Source organism: Ictalurus punctatus, chromosome 9, assembly GCF_001660625.3.
Source record: "Ictalurus punctatus breed USDA103 chromosome 9, Coco_2.0, whole genome shotgun sequence".
NCBI classification, from domain to species: Eukaryota; Metazoa; Chordata; class Actinopteri; order Siluriformes; family Ictaluridae; genus Ictalurus; species Ictalurus punctatus.
The window spans coordinates 19,707,501-19,724,254 of record NC_030424.2 but is presented as its reverse complement, the minus strand read 5'-3'; the positions used below and the strand labels follow the sequence as shown (position 1 = coordinate 19,724,254).

Genomic DNA, 16,754 nt, shown 5'->3' with positions numbered 1-16,754 from the left:
TAATAACTGCTGGACAAAAAAACAATAGAAACGCTCATATAGTTTGTAATGGTTTTAAAAGTTATGAAGGGAATTGTATTGGTTTTAATGGAAACTAATGGTCCCTGTGGGTCTTTACTTGTAATTTGTTGCCTTCTATTGGTGGCATGTCTATGTCTAGTGGATACCATTAAGGATCCACATCCTTAATATGTCCTACTACATAATGGAAATCATTTGGTAATGGGTTTAATGGTTAACATTGTATGGTTTGTAGTGGAAACCATTCCAAAAATTTGAATGGTTTCTATTGTTGTTGTTGTTGTTTTTCCAGCATGGACAGCAGTAAGTTATTTAGAAAACCTCAAACATTTATTAATGAAATTATTTACCAGTTGGTGAAGAAGGTCTACCAGTTTGATCAGCCCTGCCTGCATTTTTGGCAATTTTATTTTTATTTTTAAACTTCCCCAATTGTCAGTCAGGACTTATTGTTTAATATATATTTTTTAAAGTAATACTACTATTTTATATTGTTCAGTGTGACAGTAATTATACCTCATGTCATGAAGCATGCTGTGTCTAATTCATTTTGAATCCTTTAAATGCCACTAGTAGGCTAAATAGCATTATTGTGGCATCTTACCAACGCACTGAAACTTATAATAAATGCTATATTTATTCTGCGCAAACTAATAAATAGCCTACTGAATATATAAAGTGTCGTTGACTTTATTATGTAAAGAATTATGTACTTAAATTACAGTTGGCCTACACCGTACAGTAGCTTATTCGTTTTCCAGGCTGTTGGGGTTTTGTTGTTGTTTTTAGAAAACCGCATATGTATTTACTTTTAATATTAACGTTCCACGGGCGGTTTAACGACTTCTCCTCCTGCAAGAGCACTCACTAGCTTCCGAGTTCAGTGCGTTTCATTACTGATCAAACGAAATGCTTTCGAGTTTTGCTTCCACGAAAGCGTCCCGTGGTTCACATGATATCAGGGTTGGTGAAAATGTGTTGCATGAAGAAGTCGCGGAAAACGTGTTTAAAGCTGTCAACCTGCACAGCGGCAAACATCTGCTCTGTAAGGTGAGCTGAGCTGATTATCATACACCCATATGGCCAGTGTAATCTACTGCTGTGTTACAGTATGCAAAGCTCAATACCCAAAAATTACATGCTGCTTTCTTTCTTTCTTTCTTTCTTTCTTTTTCTTTTCTTTATTTTTATTTATTTATTTATTTTTTGGTGACATTTTTCAGCTGCAAGGTTCTTGAGTTATACTCAGGTTTTTCCCACATGCATGTTTAATGATGAATTTAAATGGCAGTATTAATTAAAATGAGGTGGCTGTGTAGACTGTGGTTCATCCAGAATGAAAATATCTTTGAATTAACACTGACATTTTGAACCCGTTTTCATTTTATATTCAGTACGCATAGATTTCAAAGCCACAAAAATAGGGCTCCTGTCCAATTACTTATGGACTGTATAGAATTTGTAATAGTTTTAATGGTTGCATTTATAGCATTTGGTTGATATCCTTATTCAGAGTGACTTACATTTTGCTCAAGGACCCAGCGGTGACAGCTTTGTGGTGCTAAGATTTGAACTCACAACCTTTCAATCAGTAGGCCAATGTCGTAACCACTGAGCTACCATTGCCCTCCATTGTACTGGTTTAATGGAAATTATTATGGTCCCTGTGGGTCTCTACTGGTAATTTGTTGCCTTATATTGGTGGCACATTATGTTTAGTGGATACCATTAAGAACCAGTAATGTTAATGGTAATGGTTTTAATGGTTAGCTGATGTCTTGTAATGGCATTTTTATAGTGGAAACCATTAAAATTTCTATGATGGTTTCTACTGTTTTTTTTTTTTTTTCTAGCATAGTAATCCAACATCAGACAATATTCCAACACAGTTACACACTACACAGTCTATAGAGTGGATGATTTACATTTACATTCATAGTAGTGATTGTTTTAGGAAGCTGGCACAATCCAACTGGTCATACTGCAATGATGGCATTAAAACTTCCAAATAAAAAATAAATCATCAGATCATGCAATAATGCAGTGTTCACAATTATGAAATTATATCTTTCTTTCTTACTTTCTGTCTTTTTTTCTATCTTTCCTGCTTTTTATTTTATTTGTTTGGTATTTTTTGTAGGTTTTTCCCATTAGTAGATATGCCCAGTCCCTGGCTGTGTACTCTCATCTTCCTGTTCAGCCCAACCTACACCATCCATTTGAAATCATCCTTGGACACTCTACAGCTTACGTCTTCTTTGAACATACGTACGGTAACGTGTACAGATATGTTCAGTCCTCAAAAGGCTTGTGTGAAGATGAAGCTCTGAGGCTCTTTCATCAGATAGTCTCTGCTGTAGCACATTGTCACAATAACGGTGTGGTTCTGCATAGTCTGAAAATGAAGCATTTTGCATTTAAAAATGAAGAGCGGTGAGACTTCTTTTCTTCTTTGCAATAGAGAGGAGTGTAAAAACATAAGTATATATAAAAAGTGTTTGATCTTGTTCAAGTAAAAAAAAAATTACCAAGGTTATTGAAATCTTTAAATTTTTGTATTAACTTGCATTAATTATGCATATGTGTTGTCTGTTGCTTTTATGTATTTGTGTAATTGTTAATTATTCCCTTTTTTTAAATGTAGAACCCAGTTGGCACTGTGCACCCTTAAAGACATATATATGATAGAAAAGGATGATACTGTATCAGGCAAGCACAGCTGTCCAGTCTATATCAGTCCAGAGAGCCTACAGCCAGAGAGCTCATACTCAGGAAAAGCATCAAATGTATGGGCACTTGGAGTTATATTGTATACTATTCTGCTTGGATGTTATCCTTTCTCACACACAAAACTCAACGGTCTGTACAGTAAAATCCAGAAGTGCAAATTTATTCTTCCAGAGCTTCTCTCACCTAAAGTCAGGTGTCTCATATGTAGCATCCTTCGACTAGACCCTTCAGAGAGGCTAACTGCAGAGGAAATTTTGTCCCATCCTTGGTTTTCCTCTACCAGCTACTCACAGTATATGTGGAGGAAGATGTTCTACAAAGATGAAGATCAAAAAGTTCCATCTTTATAGCAAATTAGGAAAACCTGATCTCAATCACTGGAAGTGGCTATACATCTACACAGATGATACATGCACATTAGGAACTGCCTTATTTGGCCTATAGTGAAGACCCTTGTATACATGTCTTCTTAATACATAATTTAGGTGATTTAAAATGCAATTTTTAGCTACATTTTTATGTACATTAATTGGCCATTTTATCAGATACATGTACCATATATGTCACTTTCTAGGTACATTTACTGACTATAGATTATCTGCTATTATACACAATTTACCAGATACTGTTCTATCAATGTAAAGAAACTACCACAGGAATGCTCACCAGATTTTATTTGTCTGGTGTATTATTCTCAGTACCGCAGTGACAGTGACATGTGTTGAACTGATATGAGTGTATCAGCTGCAGCAGTGTTGCTGGGGTTATATTTTACATATTGTATACATTTCACTAGCCACTTTATTAGACACACCTACCTTGGTGGTGCTATATAGTTAATCCAATTTTCTTTGCAGCACATATTAAATATTCTCCAGCCATTTGTTCACAAGCTTGATGTTTTTGGTTGGTGGACTATTCTAAACCCATTGGCACCATTGAAGTGCCCCCCCTGTCCCTAAAAAATAAATAAATAAAAAAACAGTGTTACTGCAAGACTGAGAATGGTCACCCATCCTAATATATGTTAGTCCCTATGGTGGTCCCTTTCCATCGATGGGTGAGGTTCAATGGAATCGTCACACTGTGCATTAACAGATGGGCTAGAGTCAGTAAGTGCCTACCAACAAAGGCATTAATAAGTCTAATAAAATGATATCTTAATAAAGTAGTAAATTTCTCTATTTTACAACATAATCTGAATAGCACTATGGCCACAAGGTGGCAATCATGCTTTGAGAATAAAATAAAGTACTTTAATAAAGATATACCTTTGTTGTCTTTAGTAGTACACAAAAACTGTACATATCTGCCTGGCTTTGCTAACTGGGAACTTAAATAGAAATTCAATGACTGCCATGACTTCTTTAAAATAAGTGCTTGTTACTGTAATATGTTGACAGCCTAGTTGTCATGGGGAATGGGGGTAACCAGATTAGCCCCAGACGGGGTGGTATCCCAGGAGGATTTTGTAGTCAATTGGCATGAATAATAAAAAGGACTGAAATAAGTATATTCTTGTAACATATGTAGGCCAATGCATCGTTTGCAAGTCTTCAGATAAGTTCATATTCCCCCTATTTTATAAAATGGTTTGGTCTGCAAACTGAGTTTGCATGTTCTCCCTGTGCTTCGGGGGTTTCCTCCAGGTACTCGAGTTTCCTCCCTCAGTCAAAAGACATGCATTGTAGGCTGATTCGCATTTCCAAATTGTCCATGGTGTGTGACTGTATGTACGATTTTGCCCTGCGATGGGTTGGCACCCTGTCTAGGGTGTCCCCTGCCCCGACCCTGTGTAGGATAAGCACTGCAGAAAATGGATGGATGGATGGACACACACACACACACACACACACACGCACGCACACACACACACGCACACACACACACACAAAGTTTTAGGCAATTTTTTTTAGTACAAACTTGGTTATAATTGTTATTTTGAAGTCATCTTCGCGCTACAGCATTTCTTTGCATGTGCAGAGAAAAATATATAGATAGATAGACAAACAGACAGATAGATAGATAGATAGATAGATAGATAGATAGATTGCTTAATAGACTGTATGCTAAGCTATATGTCTCTGTGTGTTTGTCCTGTGTGTGGGGACACTTTTTAAATGGCATGTCCTCGGGCATATTTACACCGTTGGCCTGTCTCGGAACAAAGCACCAAATTCAGCATAATTTCGCAAAGGTTCTATATAACTCCTCTAGGCGGCGCTGTGCGACTTCTCTGAAATGCTTAGAGATGCATGAGTTCTCTAAAAGAGGCGGAACCATGGAGCAGTGCCTCACGTGACCCCACTCTCACCCCGCCCACTCACCCAGAGAAGCAGCGAGCGGAGAGGCGCGCGGGGCATCGGCTTCGAGTCGCACGCTTCTCGCACCTTTCGTGACACAAGCGAACAGACACGGGTGCTTTTCTAGCGGTAACACCTACTGCTCTATTGCAACCGGAAGCTGTCGGCAACAACACCGATTTATGGCACAATGACACAAAAGCGAGGAGTGTGTCAGTGAGAGCGTTCCAATTAAACATCCGTGCAATCACAAGAACGCCAATTGGAGTGCCATTTAAGAAGGTAAGAGCGCATGGGAGCGGGTGAGAGGGGTTTATTATGGCATAACGGTACTGTTATACTGACCAGCCTGTTTCGTACTGCACTATGCACTAAGCTGTGATTAAAAGAGCTTAAAAGCTTAAAACTCGCACAGTGGACGATGCTGTCCCACTGATTCACTGACCGACTTCACAGCAACCTCAGTCCTGCATAAACTTTTGCAACATGCATGCATGAGGGTGCCAATAGTTTACTTTATGGACAATACTGAAGCAGTGCTCTGACTCGGATTGCTTATAAATCGGATCAGCAACTTTTGATGCTGTCATTGCAACAGGATTGAAGGTGGCACCTGTCAGTTATTTTCATATAACAAGGGTTAAAAAGTATGTTGTCACTCTTCCAGATCAGGATTGTAGGGGACCTCTCTAAAACTTGGGTTGTCAGTAATAATACAGACCTGAGGTTGTAATGTCCAGTGTTTATCCAACATAAAATGAAGGGGAAATGAGGACCTGAAGAGTATAAAGCTCATGTTTTATGTATACATTTGGTGTCTATGTATCAATCAGTTCACATTTGATTGTATACAATTACAGCAAAATCAATGAGAAGTCAGAGGTGAACACATTCTTCTGTGCAATAACAGTATAAGTGTTCATGTGTGCACTCAGCCCACCCCTCAGCACATTGTTTCTCTTAGTGTTCACTGTGTATTTACCTAATTGCGCCCAGCCGCTGGTTTCATAGTTGATGGGGTGCAGGATGTATTGATTTCTCTTGAGTGATTTGTTTTGCTTTACCTGCAAATGAATGTGCTGGTAATGCAATGATGAATTATTGATAAAGGACCTATGTTGGAATGTTAGTGAAGTCATCTGTGAAGTGGAGAAAGAAAAAAAACAAAACGCCCCACTACTTCACAGTTCACAGCTCTTGGAGTGATCAGTGTTCTCTTAATTCATTGTTATGTACATTTTGTAATGTAAGGTGGCACTTTAAGCTGTAGAACAGTTTTCTGATTGACCTAACATTAATTTTGTGATATTCACAACCACTAATGTAGGCTATGTTAACTTAACTAGATCTGTATTATTGGCAATTGAGTGTACCTAAATAATGATGCTGTATTTTCTCAATTCTTTACAAGTTGGCTTGCATGTCAGGTTTTATATTCAATCAATCACAATGAACACACAATTTTTTTTTTCTTGCCTCAAATCAGGTGCAGCATTTGATCGCAGTTACTTTAAAAAGTGACTCTTAGATCGAAGATAATTTCCATTAATATTGTTACAGAGCAGTATTTATGCTCTGTAGTTGTTCACATGTAGCTTATCGTTGCAACATTAGGAAACAGAGAGCCATATCATAAAAACAGCATACCATTAAATATATCAATCAGACATGTGTATAAATTGATGTGTCATTACAATAACCTAATTATTTAGTCAGCAGTCACTTTGCTCAATACGGTTTTAGTGCAAAATCAAACATGGTGCGTTTCATTCATATTTGGCACACTTCTGCTTTGAATTGTATTATTATTTCAGTTATTTCAAATTAAAATGAAATGTTGCCTGGGTCCATCTTTGTCCACACTGAAACCCTTGAATTTTAATTGATACAAATACATAAGTGTAACTATTTAAATAATAAATAATGCATATTCTGCTTTATGCATTACATTATCCTGTGATTCTGCTGCCTGACAGGTGAGCCAGACCTCCAGCATGAATATTCACATCCATCTTCTTATAATACTGGGTTTTAACAGACACCTCATGAGATAGAATAGCAGGAACAGCACCACACCACACCACGCCATCTGTCTGCTTTTGTTTGTGTGCTGAGTATGGAGCTGAAAATGACATAAAAGACATTTTTAAAGACATCCACTGTGTCAGTACATTCTAAGCAGCTTTGGAAGATCTGATACATTTTCCAGAGATAAACCACCTCCTGATATTAAAAAGCCTTGGTTTTGTGTACATTATTTTAATAGGCTGTATTCAGAGGCAGCTTCTTGGCTGCCTTCTATATTTTGTTGATGAATACCCGGCTTTAAATGATAGAGTTTACCATCATGTCCTTGGTGGCTTTAGAGAAAAAGACGGAAATGATTAAAAGCTTGTTGACAGCCCTTCAGCACAAAAAGAGCCTTAATTGGGTAATGCCTTTGCTGATACGGACAGAAAAGCCTTAAGGGTTCAGTAAGTGTTGTCGGATCTGCAGGTTCTTCTCCATCTAATGGATGTCCCGTCTATGAATAGTTCATGCCTGAAAACAGCGCAAAGAGCGGAGGCTGTGCCTTCACTGCTTTTCTCATAGCACTGCATGTCTAAACCAGGCTGTGACTGGAAGAGTTCAAGACCTCATGGCTTTATTTAGGAGAGCAGGATCATGATTTTTGCAGTATTCTTATTTACTATATCGAGTCTCTACGACACTCCAAGTAGTTAATAGTTTAAGCTAGTTTGCTTTTAGGTTAAAAAGTATTTCAAGATATTGAATTGCAGTTGTGAAGCAAAATTGGAATTGGCTTGCTGCATATTTTTTCTTAATTTTGGGAATATACTTGCAATTTCTAAAATAAATAAATAAATAGATAAATAAAAAGAAATCTCTTAATAGTTGTAGTTTGTTATAAATTTTTATATAAAAAATATAAACTAACGCTTGGGTTAGTTTTTCTTTTCCTATCAGGAAAAAAAATGTTTTGTTCATCTGAAGAATTGAACACGTTATGAATCAAACAAATATGTCTCTAATTTGTCTTCAGCAGGAGCTGTTTGCTTTGGTGGAAAATACCACTGCTGACTGTAATGTGCATCCATCAGAGACACTGTGCGGTAAGCGACTTTGTATTATTTAATAGGAATTTATCTACACATTTGTCTGTTTCCAAAATGTCAATCAGAATTTTTTGATGATCTGATCCTTTTCTGATAAAAGCATGCTTGGGCTGTACTGCCGAATGAACAGGGGATCATCTTCGGTGTGTTCAAATGCTTTGAAGTCAGTTTGAAAATGGCTGTGTTTGAGCTTTTTCTGGCTATCTCTATGTGTTTGACAGCTCAGGTCACAGGGTAGACTTTATAGTTTGAAAGCTGGATGGTGTATCTGACTGGGCTGATGTGAGCCGGGCCGTTTGCCTGTGTCGAGTCTGAGAAATATCGTGCTGGGATCCCTGCTGTGCTGCTGTCTCACAAGTAGGGGTGCCTGCTCCTTTGCCTCTTAGCTCAAGACAGCTTAATCGCCATGTGTCTAGGTGTAAAGATGCAGATTACAGGGAAAATTCAAGGAAAGGGAATAAATATCTGTTTGCAATAAATATCTGTTTTTGGGCTAAAGTGCACAGGGTAAAGCACTGCATTTACTTTACACAGTGAGTGAAGATAGATCATTTTAAGGGAGAATTCCTGCATAAAACCAGAGTTTAATATGATATGGAGTATTCTGTTTTACCTCAGTTTTTTGGCAGAATTTACACTTTTATATTGCTATCAGGTTTATGTCCATTAATGTTTGGCCACTAGAGTGCCTAGCATGCGTCACAAGAAAACCGAGTGACACAAAAATTTTACAGGAATGAAAAAAAGGTGTGGTTTTTCATTGTTTCTCAGACACTAAAATGCAAAAACCTATTAGTAGCTAGGGGGGAATGGTGGCTTAGCGGTTAGCACTTTTGGGTTTCCTCCAGGTACTCTGGTTTCCTCCCCCAGTCCAAAGACCTGCGTTGTAGGCTGATTGGCATCTCTAAATTGTCTGTAGTGTATGAATGGGTTTGTGAGTGTGTGTGTGATTGTGCACTGCGATGGGTTAGCACCTCATCCAGGATATCCCTTGCCTTGTGCCTTGCCCGAGTCCCCTGGGATAGGCTTCAGACGCCCCATGAACCTCTGTGGGTACAGAAAATGGATGGATAGATGGTTAGTCACCAAAGGAAAGAAAAAAAATGTCAGCTCTTGAGAGAGGTCTGAAAGCAGAGATATTGGAATATCACACACAAATGATTGTAAAGAAATCAGCACTTTTCTATATTCTTCATGCAAAACACAAACCAGAACCAGAGTTCATTTCCCTCTCAGGATCAAAAGACCCTAGTATTAACTGTAAAGCATAAATACTGTATATGGCATGTGCTACACGTGCCTAATTAGATTAGATTTAGATTGTTCAGATAAAATACCAATTTCTACCATTTCTCAATTTCTCATTTAATAATAAACATTTTTTTGATTTACTTGCACTGATCATCCATAACATTAAAACTACTGACAGGTGAAGTGAATAACATTGATTATCTCGCTATAATGGCACCTGTCAACGGGTGGGATATATTAGGCAGCAAGTGAACAGTAAGGTCTCAACATTATGTTGGAGGCATGAAAAATGGGCACGTGTAAGGATCTAAACGACTTTGACAAGGGCCAAATTATGATGACTAGACGACCGGGTCAGAGCATCTCCTGAGCTGTTTTGGTGGCGCAAACAGGACCAACACAATATTAGGCAGGTGGTTTTAATGTTGTGGCTGATCAGTGTATGGCTGGATACTTTTTCAAAATATTAGATTATTTAACATGATGTCATTAAAACAAAAATGTTAAAATGTAGGGTTTTCAAAAAGGTGTGACTGGCAGTGTAGGTCATTTCATATTGGTTTAGTTCTCAAAGTGAACTTGTCAGCTGACTGAAGTCAAGTAAATTACAAAGTAAATGTTCAGAATAACCTTGATAACCTTGTACACCTGCCATGGCTGGCAGTATTTCTCATTTATAGTCCATTTCTATGTGATTGTGTAATTATTAGGTATTTCAGTGCATATGGTGGGTGAATATGAAATCACACCTGAATGTCACATGTTGTATAATATGCAAGTAAAGTAAAGTATTACAGAAGTACAGTTTTTCTGTTCCGTGTCTAATCACATACTTTTCTCGGAGTTGTTTCTGTCATGACGTGTCAGATCAAAATGAGCAGAGGGAATTTTTGCACCACTCTAACTGTACAGCTGTGGGCTAAAGGTTAATTGCTTTTGCTAATGTTATTGAGGCTCCTGTAAAAGTGGGCCAAGTTCACAGCTTGAGAAAGTGGCTTTTCTGAAGACAGCCAGAGCTAACTCGATTCATAACAAGACTAAGATGCTGTTTTCTCTTCACGTCAGCACAAAAATTCACATCGCGGCCCAAAAAAAGCTTTTGCTGAATATCTGTCTTTCAGTGACAGTGGTTCAGATTCGCTACAGTAAACTTACATACATTTACTTTGAAGAATATGTTATGAGTGCAGATATGTTTCAGGATGTTTGTTATATTCCCATATATAAGTCATGGGGCTCTGAAGCATGTTGTTACACTTGATCAAGGATCTGTGCCAAGGACTTGTTGACACACTGTAGTCATGCACTTTCCTCCTCTGATGATGTATTTTTCTATAGTGACATCTACAGTTGCTCTTCTGTTGTTTATCCCTGTTTGCATTACCCGTATCACACCAGACTGCCCCGAGGGGGTTTCCATTTCGACTTGTCCTCCTTAAGAACTTTTACCAGTTTTCATGGAGAGTCTGGAGGCTTATATATATATATATATATATATATATATATATATATATATATATATATATATATATATATATATATATATATATATATATATATTTATTCGGCATGTGAGACAAGAATATGTAAATATTAGGCATAAATGTAGATGTCCCCGTTTTTTCAGCAATAATCAAGACTTGTTCAAGATGTTAAACTGTGCTAGGCAATTTTACAAAATAATAAAATAATTTAAAGGAAATAATAAGGAATAAATAATAAAGAGATGGAAAATAAGGAACGAAACCAACCTCAGCCCTCAGCTGGTTATTGACTAAGGTGTAATATGCAAGTGGAAAGGAAGTACATCCTGTGCATCAATTTATGATATAAATATACTGTAGATGGATTCTTGTCAACGTATGAGATCAGAGGTTGCCATGATTTATAGATTTTTGTATCTTATCTTCTGTATCTTAATTTTGGACATGTCTGAAACATGGCAAGTTAGCTGGGGATATTACACAGCAGTCACATGTACATATCTTCAGTTTCAGATAAAGATTTTTCCAGTTTGGCTTTACATTACAGTTCTATGAAGAACCTTGAATTTTATATGACAATAACAGGAGCGCAGGAAAGAATTGACTCAAGAGGGAGGTCAGTTAAAATTAACAGGCTTTGAGTCCCCATGAGATCAAAATCGAAGTTTTGTGGATTTTACTATGAATACAGTATGTTAGCCTTAAGGTTCTCTATAAGATGGTTCTCTATAAGATAGTGTGGTCCAAAACGATGACAAAATTCGCATTTAGAATTCTCATCAGATTTTCTGTCCAATCAAATGCTCCCTAGAATCTGAAGTGACCCACCCCCTGCACTGTAAAAATCACCTTGTCGAAGACAGCGTTGTTGAGCGAGAGAAATAATATCAGTAAGCATGGGTCGTAAATTTGTCTCTGGCTGTCTGAACACGTGCATTTTATTCAGTTTTATTCAACTGCACAGGCAAGTTCGTTTAGAAGGTAATGGCTCAAATTCATTCACTTTGAAGAAGGAGGTATTTGTGACCGATCACAGCTTTGTGACAAGCATTTGTCCGTGGTATTAACTGTCAAGTACGACTTAGCCTGGGCTGTGAGGTAAGATAAAGACTATTGGCTGTTTAAAAAAAAGGGAGGAGCCATTCGATATATGTCCCACCCTGACTTCCTGTTTCAGTGGAAATTACGTCAAGACATGGAATTCTGCTACTCGTTTCAAGGCACTTAATGGGGATTTTATGATCACAGGACAAGGAGTGTGGTTTGATGGTCTGATATAACAATATTTAAGTTGTCTATCTGTGAAACACTAGAAAAACAGGGTTTTGACCACACAAAAAAGTATTCTTGAATAGACTTGATAAACAAAGTAATGGTACAAATAATTACTTTTTAAATGTAATGGAAACTGCATTAACAATGTCACCCTGTGTCATCAGCATGCCACACAACCACTATCTGTTTACAAATTTTTCAGTGTAAACATATTTAATGTGTTTCAGGCTGCAGTTTTCCTTTAGGACTCTGTAAAACCTGTGACATTGTGACATGCTTGTAATTTTGAGCTTCTATTTTAAACTTGACTTTTAAACTTCCAGACACAGACCTGATGTTGTGCAGCAAATCAAATCCCTTACTTTAGCAACATCTGTCTACTCACATACTGTACAACAAGAAAGATGTTGACTAATGAGGTGCGAACAGATTTCAGCCATGGTTGAACTGATTGATTGGGTTGGTTGAATTATTAGATTTTTATGGACAGCACACACTGTTAATGCAATCAGGACCTGAATTACATAGTAATATATGTAAATGAAATGCAAATTCACATGTTTTACTGTTCTTATAGCTCCGCTGATGCTTCTGCTCCCATTAGATCCCCTGTTGTAAATGTCTCCTTCAGTCTTCACTGATGACTGGTTCTGTTTGTCAGGAAGCTGATTACATTACATCTTTTCATGTTCGTGCTTATATAGTTGACTGTCTGGCTATTGATGGCTTGGCTGCATCGTTGTATTAAATTAGCCAACTGTGTTTTACACATACAGCAGTCACAGCAGGGTTGTATGTCACCAGCACCTTGGGGTTTTTATTTCATTTCATTTGATGGCTGGAAGTCGGATAGAAACCTTTCTAAATTGAATAGACATTTTCTCTCTTCGGTTTCTGTTCTTTCAGGTTTCAAAATTGAAGAGGGACATGAGAAAAACACCAGAGCGTCCTGATATGCTGGCTTTGTTCAGTAGGATAGGTGGATCACAATACGGTTTTCTGAAACTTGTGCCTGCTGTGTTTGTGTTTGTTGTTTAATTTCAGACAACCTGGATTTTGTGATGTCGTCTACATCATTAACACGACGCTACACTGGTATGGTTAACGATTGTGTATGATCGTTTAATCTGTAAGTTGAACTGATTAGGGCTGTACGCTCGTCGTGTGACGCAGTGCAAAAGTAAAGATCTCTCATTCGGGAAGCATTCGGTTATTTGAACCATCTGTATGCCTCGTCAATTAATTAAAAACCTTTCCAAATTGTCATCTCAGGCTTCAGCTCTGCACTAACCACTTTACAGCCATCCGGTGTTGGATGTGTAAAATCCGACAGTTCAGCACCTTTCGGAGCGTCCTCAAACGTGCTGATGCATGTCTGTGCTTGAGGTTTGTTTTCAGCTCTGTAATTTGGATCACTGCGTTCTCGAATCAGACTCCAGTGTGTTTGTCATACATACATATGTTTGATATTTCTGTATAATTGAGCATAGCTGTACTTGTAGAGAAATGCATATTTCATGCAGTTTTATTTCTGCACGTTAGCGCTGTGATCAGTGGTTCACATCTAAATTGCTAGGCTGGGAGACAAAATTTCTGGTGAAAGTCATACAGGCCATAGAGATCCTTAACCCATATTCCACTGCATTTCACTGCATTCGCCCTGTCTGATAAATGTTATTGTCAGCTACTAGTATGCCTAAATGGCAATGACAGCAATTTCATAGTAATAGACTATTTAATAGGACAGTTTGGAGTTTGGGCACAGTTCAAGCATTCCTGACTTGGGATTGCTCGGTATTACAGAAGTGTTATGAGAATAAAATAACTTTATTATGCAACAAAATCTTAACAAGAGCATATCTTTTAGCTAACAGCTGATGCCAATGCAACAGCGTCTGTGCAGCCTGATTAACAGTTTTATTTATGAACAATTTATTACGGAAGCCCTAAGAGGGCATGTATTATTATTTTCTTTCTTTCTTGTTTTTTCGTGATCACGATTTAAATTTCTCATGATCTTGACATAACAGAAGTTGTTTTTATTGTTCTGAAAGCAGCACAAGCTTAGTGCAGTCCCTCAGCATTATGGATGAACAAACTCATTTTTACTTTGATCAGGGTCTCACCGCAGCTGAAACAGCTCTATGTCGGTCAGTGATTGACAGCTTACACATTAGTTTCCGACACATGAGAAGGGGACACCCCTCTTTCTTAATGCAGATATAAAGTTGATCTATACAGCGAGCAATTATTAAATTTATGATGGTGATGGAGAAGACACCAACGTGCATGCAACACTAGTGCCAGAGATTTTCACGTGACAAAATGACGTCGCGAGAAAACAGCTTTCTGTTATTCAAGATCATGAGAAAGCAAATTTTGTTATGTCGAGCCCACGAGAAAACAACTTTTTTTATGTTGAGATCATGAGAAAACATCTTTGGTTATGTCGAGATCACGAGAAAATTAAGAAAGAAAGAAAAAATAATGCATGGTTCCATAGTTTATAAATGTTTTCGTAGTAATTCTTTAAACCTTGATGATTAATGGTTCAATTCAGTAAGAATGAACGAACGATGAGCCAGTGAGCCCTCCTTCTCCGATTACTACCATGCCCATGAGTATGCCTTAGAGCTATAATTGTATTTCAGTGTAGCACGACTACAACACACTGATGAAAGTGAAACACAACACAACGGGGAATTACATTCATTTCTGACATGATGTCCGTGTTAATTCATCAAAAAAAGCAATCTCCTGATGATCCCTGAAATGCGATGAGCAATGAAATGAAGGTTTTGCTTTTCAATGTGTAATGTTTTCTGCAATGCATACATATTTACGTATTCCGTTGCACATTTTTCACCAGTGTGATTACTTTTTGTTCTGGCATGGAATCTTATCCACAACCAATACCTTGGCATAGATTCTACACATCTCTGGAACTGCATTGGAGGTGTTGAACACCATTATTCCCAAAGATATTCCCTCAACTGGTGTTCCAGTGGTGGAGAGCGCTGTCTAAAACACCAGTCAAACGTCTCTCATAGGTGTACAATTAGGTTGAGAACTGGTGACTGCGAAGGCCGTAGCTTATGATTTACACCATTTTCATTCTCATCTAACTGTTGAGTGAGTCCTGTTGCCCTGTGGAAAGGGGCGTGTGATTCTGCAAGAGACCACTCCCATCAGGATAGAACGGTTTCATCATAGGATGAAGGTGATTTAGTCAGAATATCTTTATATTGATTTCAAGTTTTTCCCTATAATTTGTTACCTGCGAAAAGTTCTATGCTGTAGGATTTATTTATTTATATATTTTTAAATATCCTTTTGTTTTCAATTTATTTATTCATGAGTTTCCTTTCGTGGTAAATTTAAAACAAAGGAGATTAGGGGATCATTTTAAGACAGATATGTATATTAATACTGTTACACAGATTATGCGTTAATGCTTTCCGCCTTCACATGATACTATTTGTCTTATCTTGGAATTAGCAGGTGGGTGAATTAATAAGCGTTAACATGTTTTATCCTAAGATCAAAAATCAAAAGCAGGAGACATGCATGCTAGCATTGTGGAGCCAGTTTGGCAGCACTGCAGAAGCTGGGCTGTGGGCTTGTCTCTCGTGATTACTCTCTATGTGCTTAAGTGGTTACAACAGGGCAGCTGCAAGATTGGCACTATTTCAAAAGTTTCCCACTGATCAGAATTGCCAGGTGCGAGTTCACTGGTGTGATCTGTGTAGTCACAGACAGACCCGTCAAACTGCGGTACTGCTCGAATGTGGCATTCTTTAGCTCTTTGCCTTCAGCTATTTGTTTTTTTTCTTCCATCTTTGAAAATACCGTTGTCTGTTTAACCTGCGTCGATCCCAACAACTGTGGCTTCATCTTAGTTTCTTGCTTTAAGGTTCTGTTAGGAAAAAAAAAACATGACCTGATTTCTTGATTGTTTACCATTCCTGTTTCATCCCTGGTCATCATGATGTAGGACCACTTTCCCCTGATTATATTTTGCAATAAAGTCAAGCACCAAGAGACAGTTTGAAGCACAAAAGTTTAAATATATCTTCTAGGTGTCATGTTTCTGATGCATGGGACGGAAACTGTGCGCAGGTGTGAGCATCTCAGAGTGGATCAGTGTCAGACTGGGGTGCCGGTACATCTGCTGCCCCACACACTCATCCTGACCTGCGCTCACAGTAGCGCGTAAAAAAGAGATTTTATGAGCACTCGGATCGGATTACAGCCAGAGAGCACGGCTCTGGCATGCATTAATCATGAGGTGTACTATGTAAATCTCCAGCATTGACTCTGTCCTGTATAATAATACACTTGCCAGATACACTGGCAACTTCACAGACAGACCATGTTTCTGAGAACTTCTATAGACATTCTGCTTTTACTTTTAAGCTCTTCACTTGGAAAAGCTGATTTGCATATGGAAATAGATAAGTAATTAAGTACTTTGTTGTGCTATTTAAAAATAACCTTTTCTGCTTGACATGCTGCAAATGCAAATCAGTTGAAATGAGTGATCTGTTTCATATTTACATTTAGAGCATTTAGGA

At 37.9% G+C, this 16,754-nt stretch overlaps 2 protein-coding genes across 4 annotated transcripts in view; both read left to right on the top strand.

Annotated features, from left to right (window-relative positions):
- Positions 1-859: 859 nt before the first annotated feature.
- LOC108269670 (tribbles homolog 2) lies at positions 860-3,959 on the top strand. The gene is made up of 3 exons (XM_017475632.3): positions 860-1,071; positions 2,162-2,454; positions 2,666-3,959. Exons 1-3 carry the CDS (start codon positions 931-933, stop codon positions 3,099-3,101), a joined length of 870 nt encoding a protein of 289 aa, XP_017331121.1. The 5' UTR covers positions 860-930; the 3' UTR covers positions 3,102-3,959.
- Positions 3,960-5,086: 1,127 nt separating this feature from the next.
- LOC108269491 (kelch-like protein 29) overlaps positions 5,087-16,754 on the top strand; it is a 101,181-nt gene continuing 89,513 nt past the window's right edge. For 2 of the 3 annotated variants that reach the window (XR_001813472.3, XM_017475416.3), the window contains exons 1-2: positions 5,087-5,336; positions 8,098-8,167. The gene's annotated coding sequence lies outside the window, so the exon portion shown is untranslated. The remainder of the gene's footprint in view (positions 5,337-8,097; positions 8,168-16,754) is intronic. The other variant, XM_017475418.3, reaches the window with a different exon arrangement.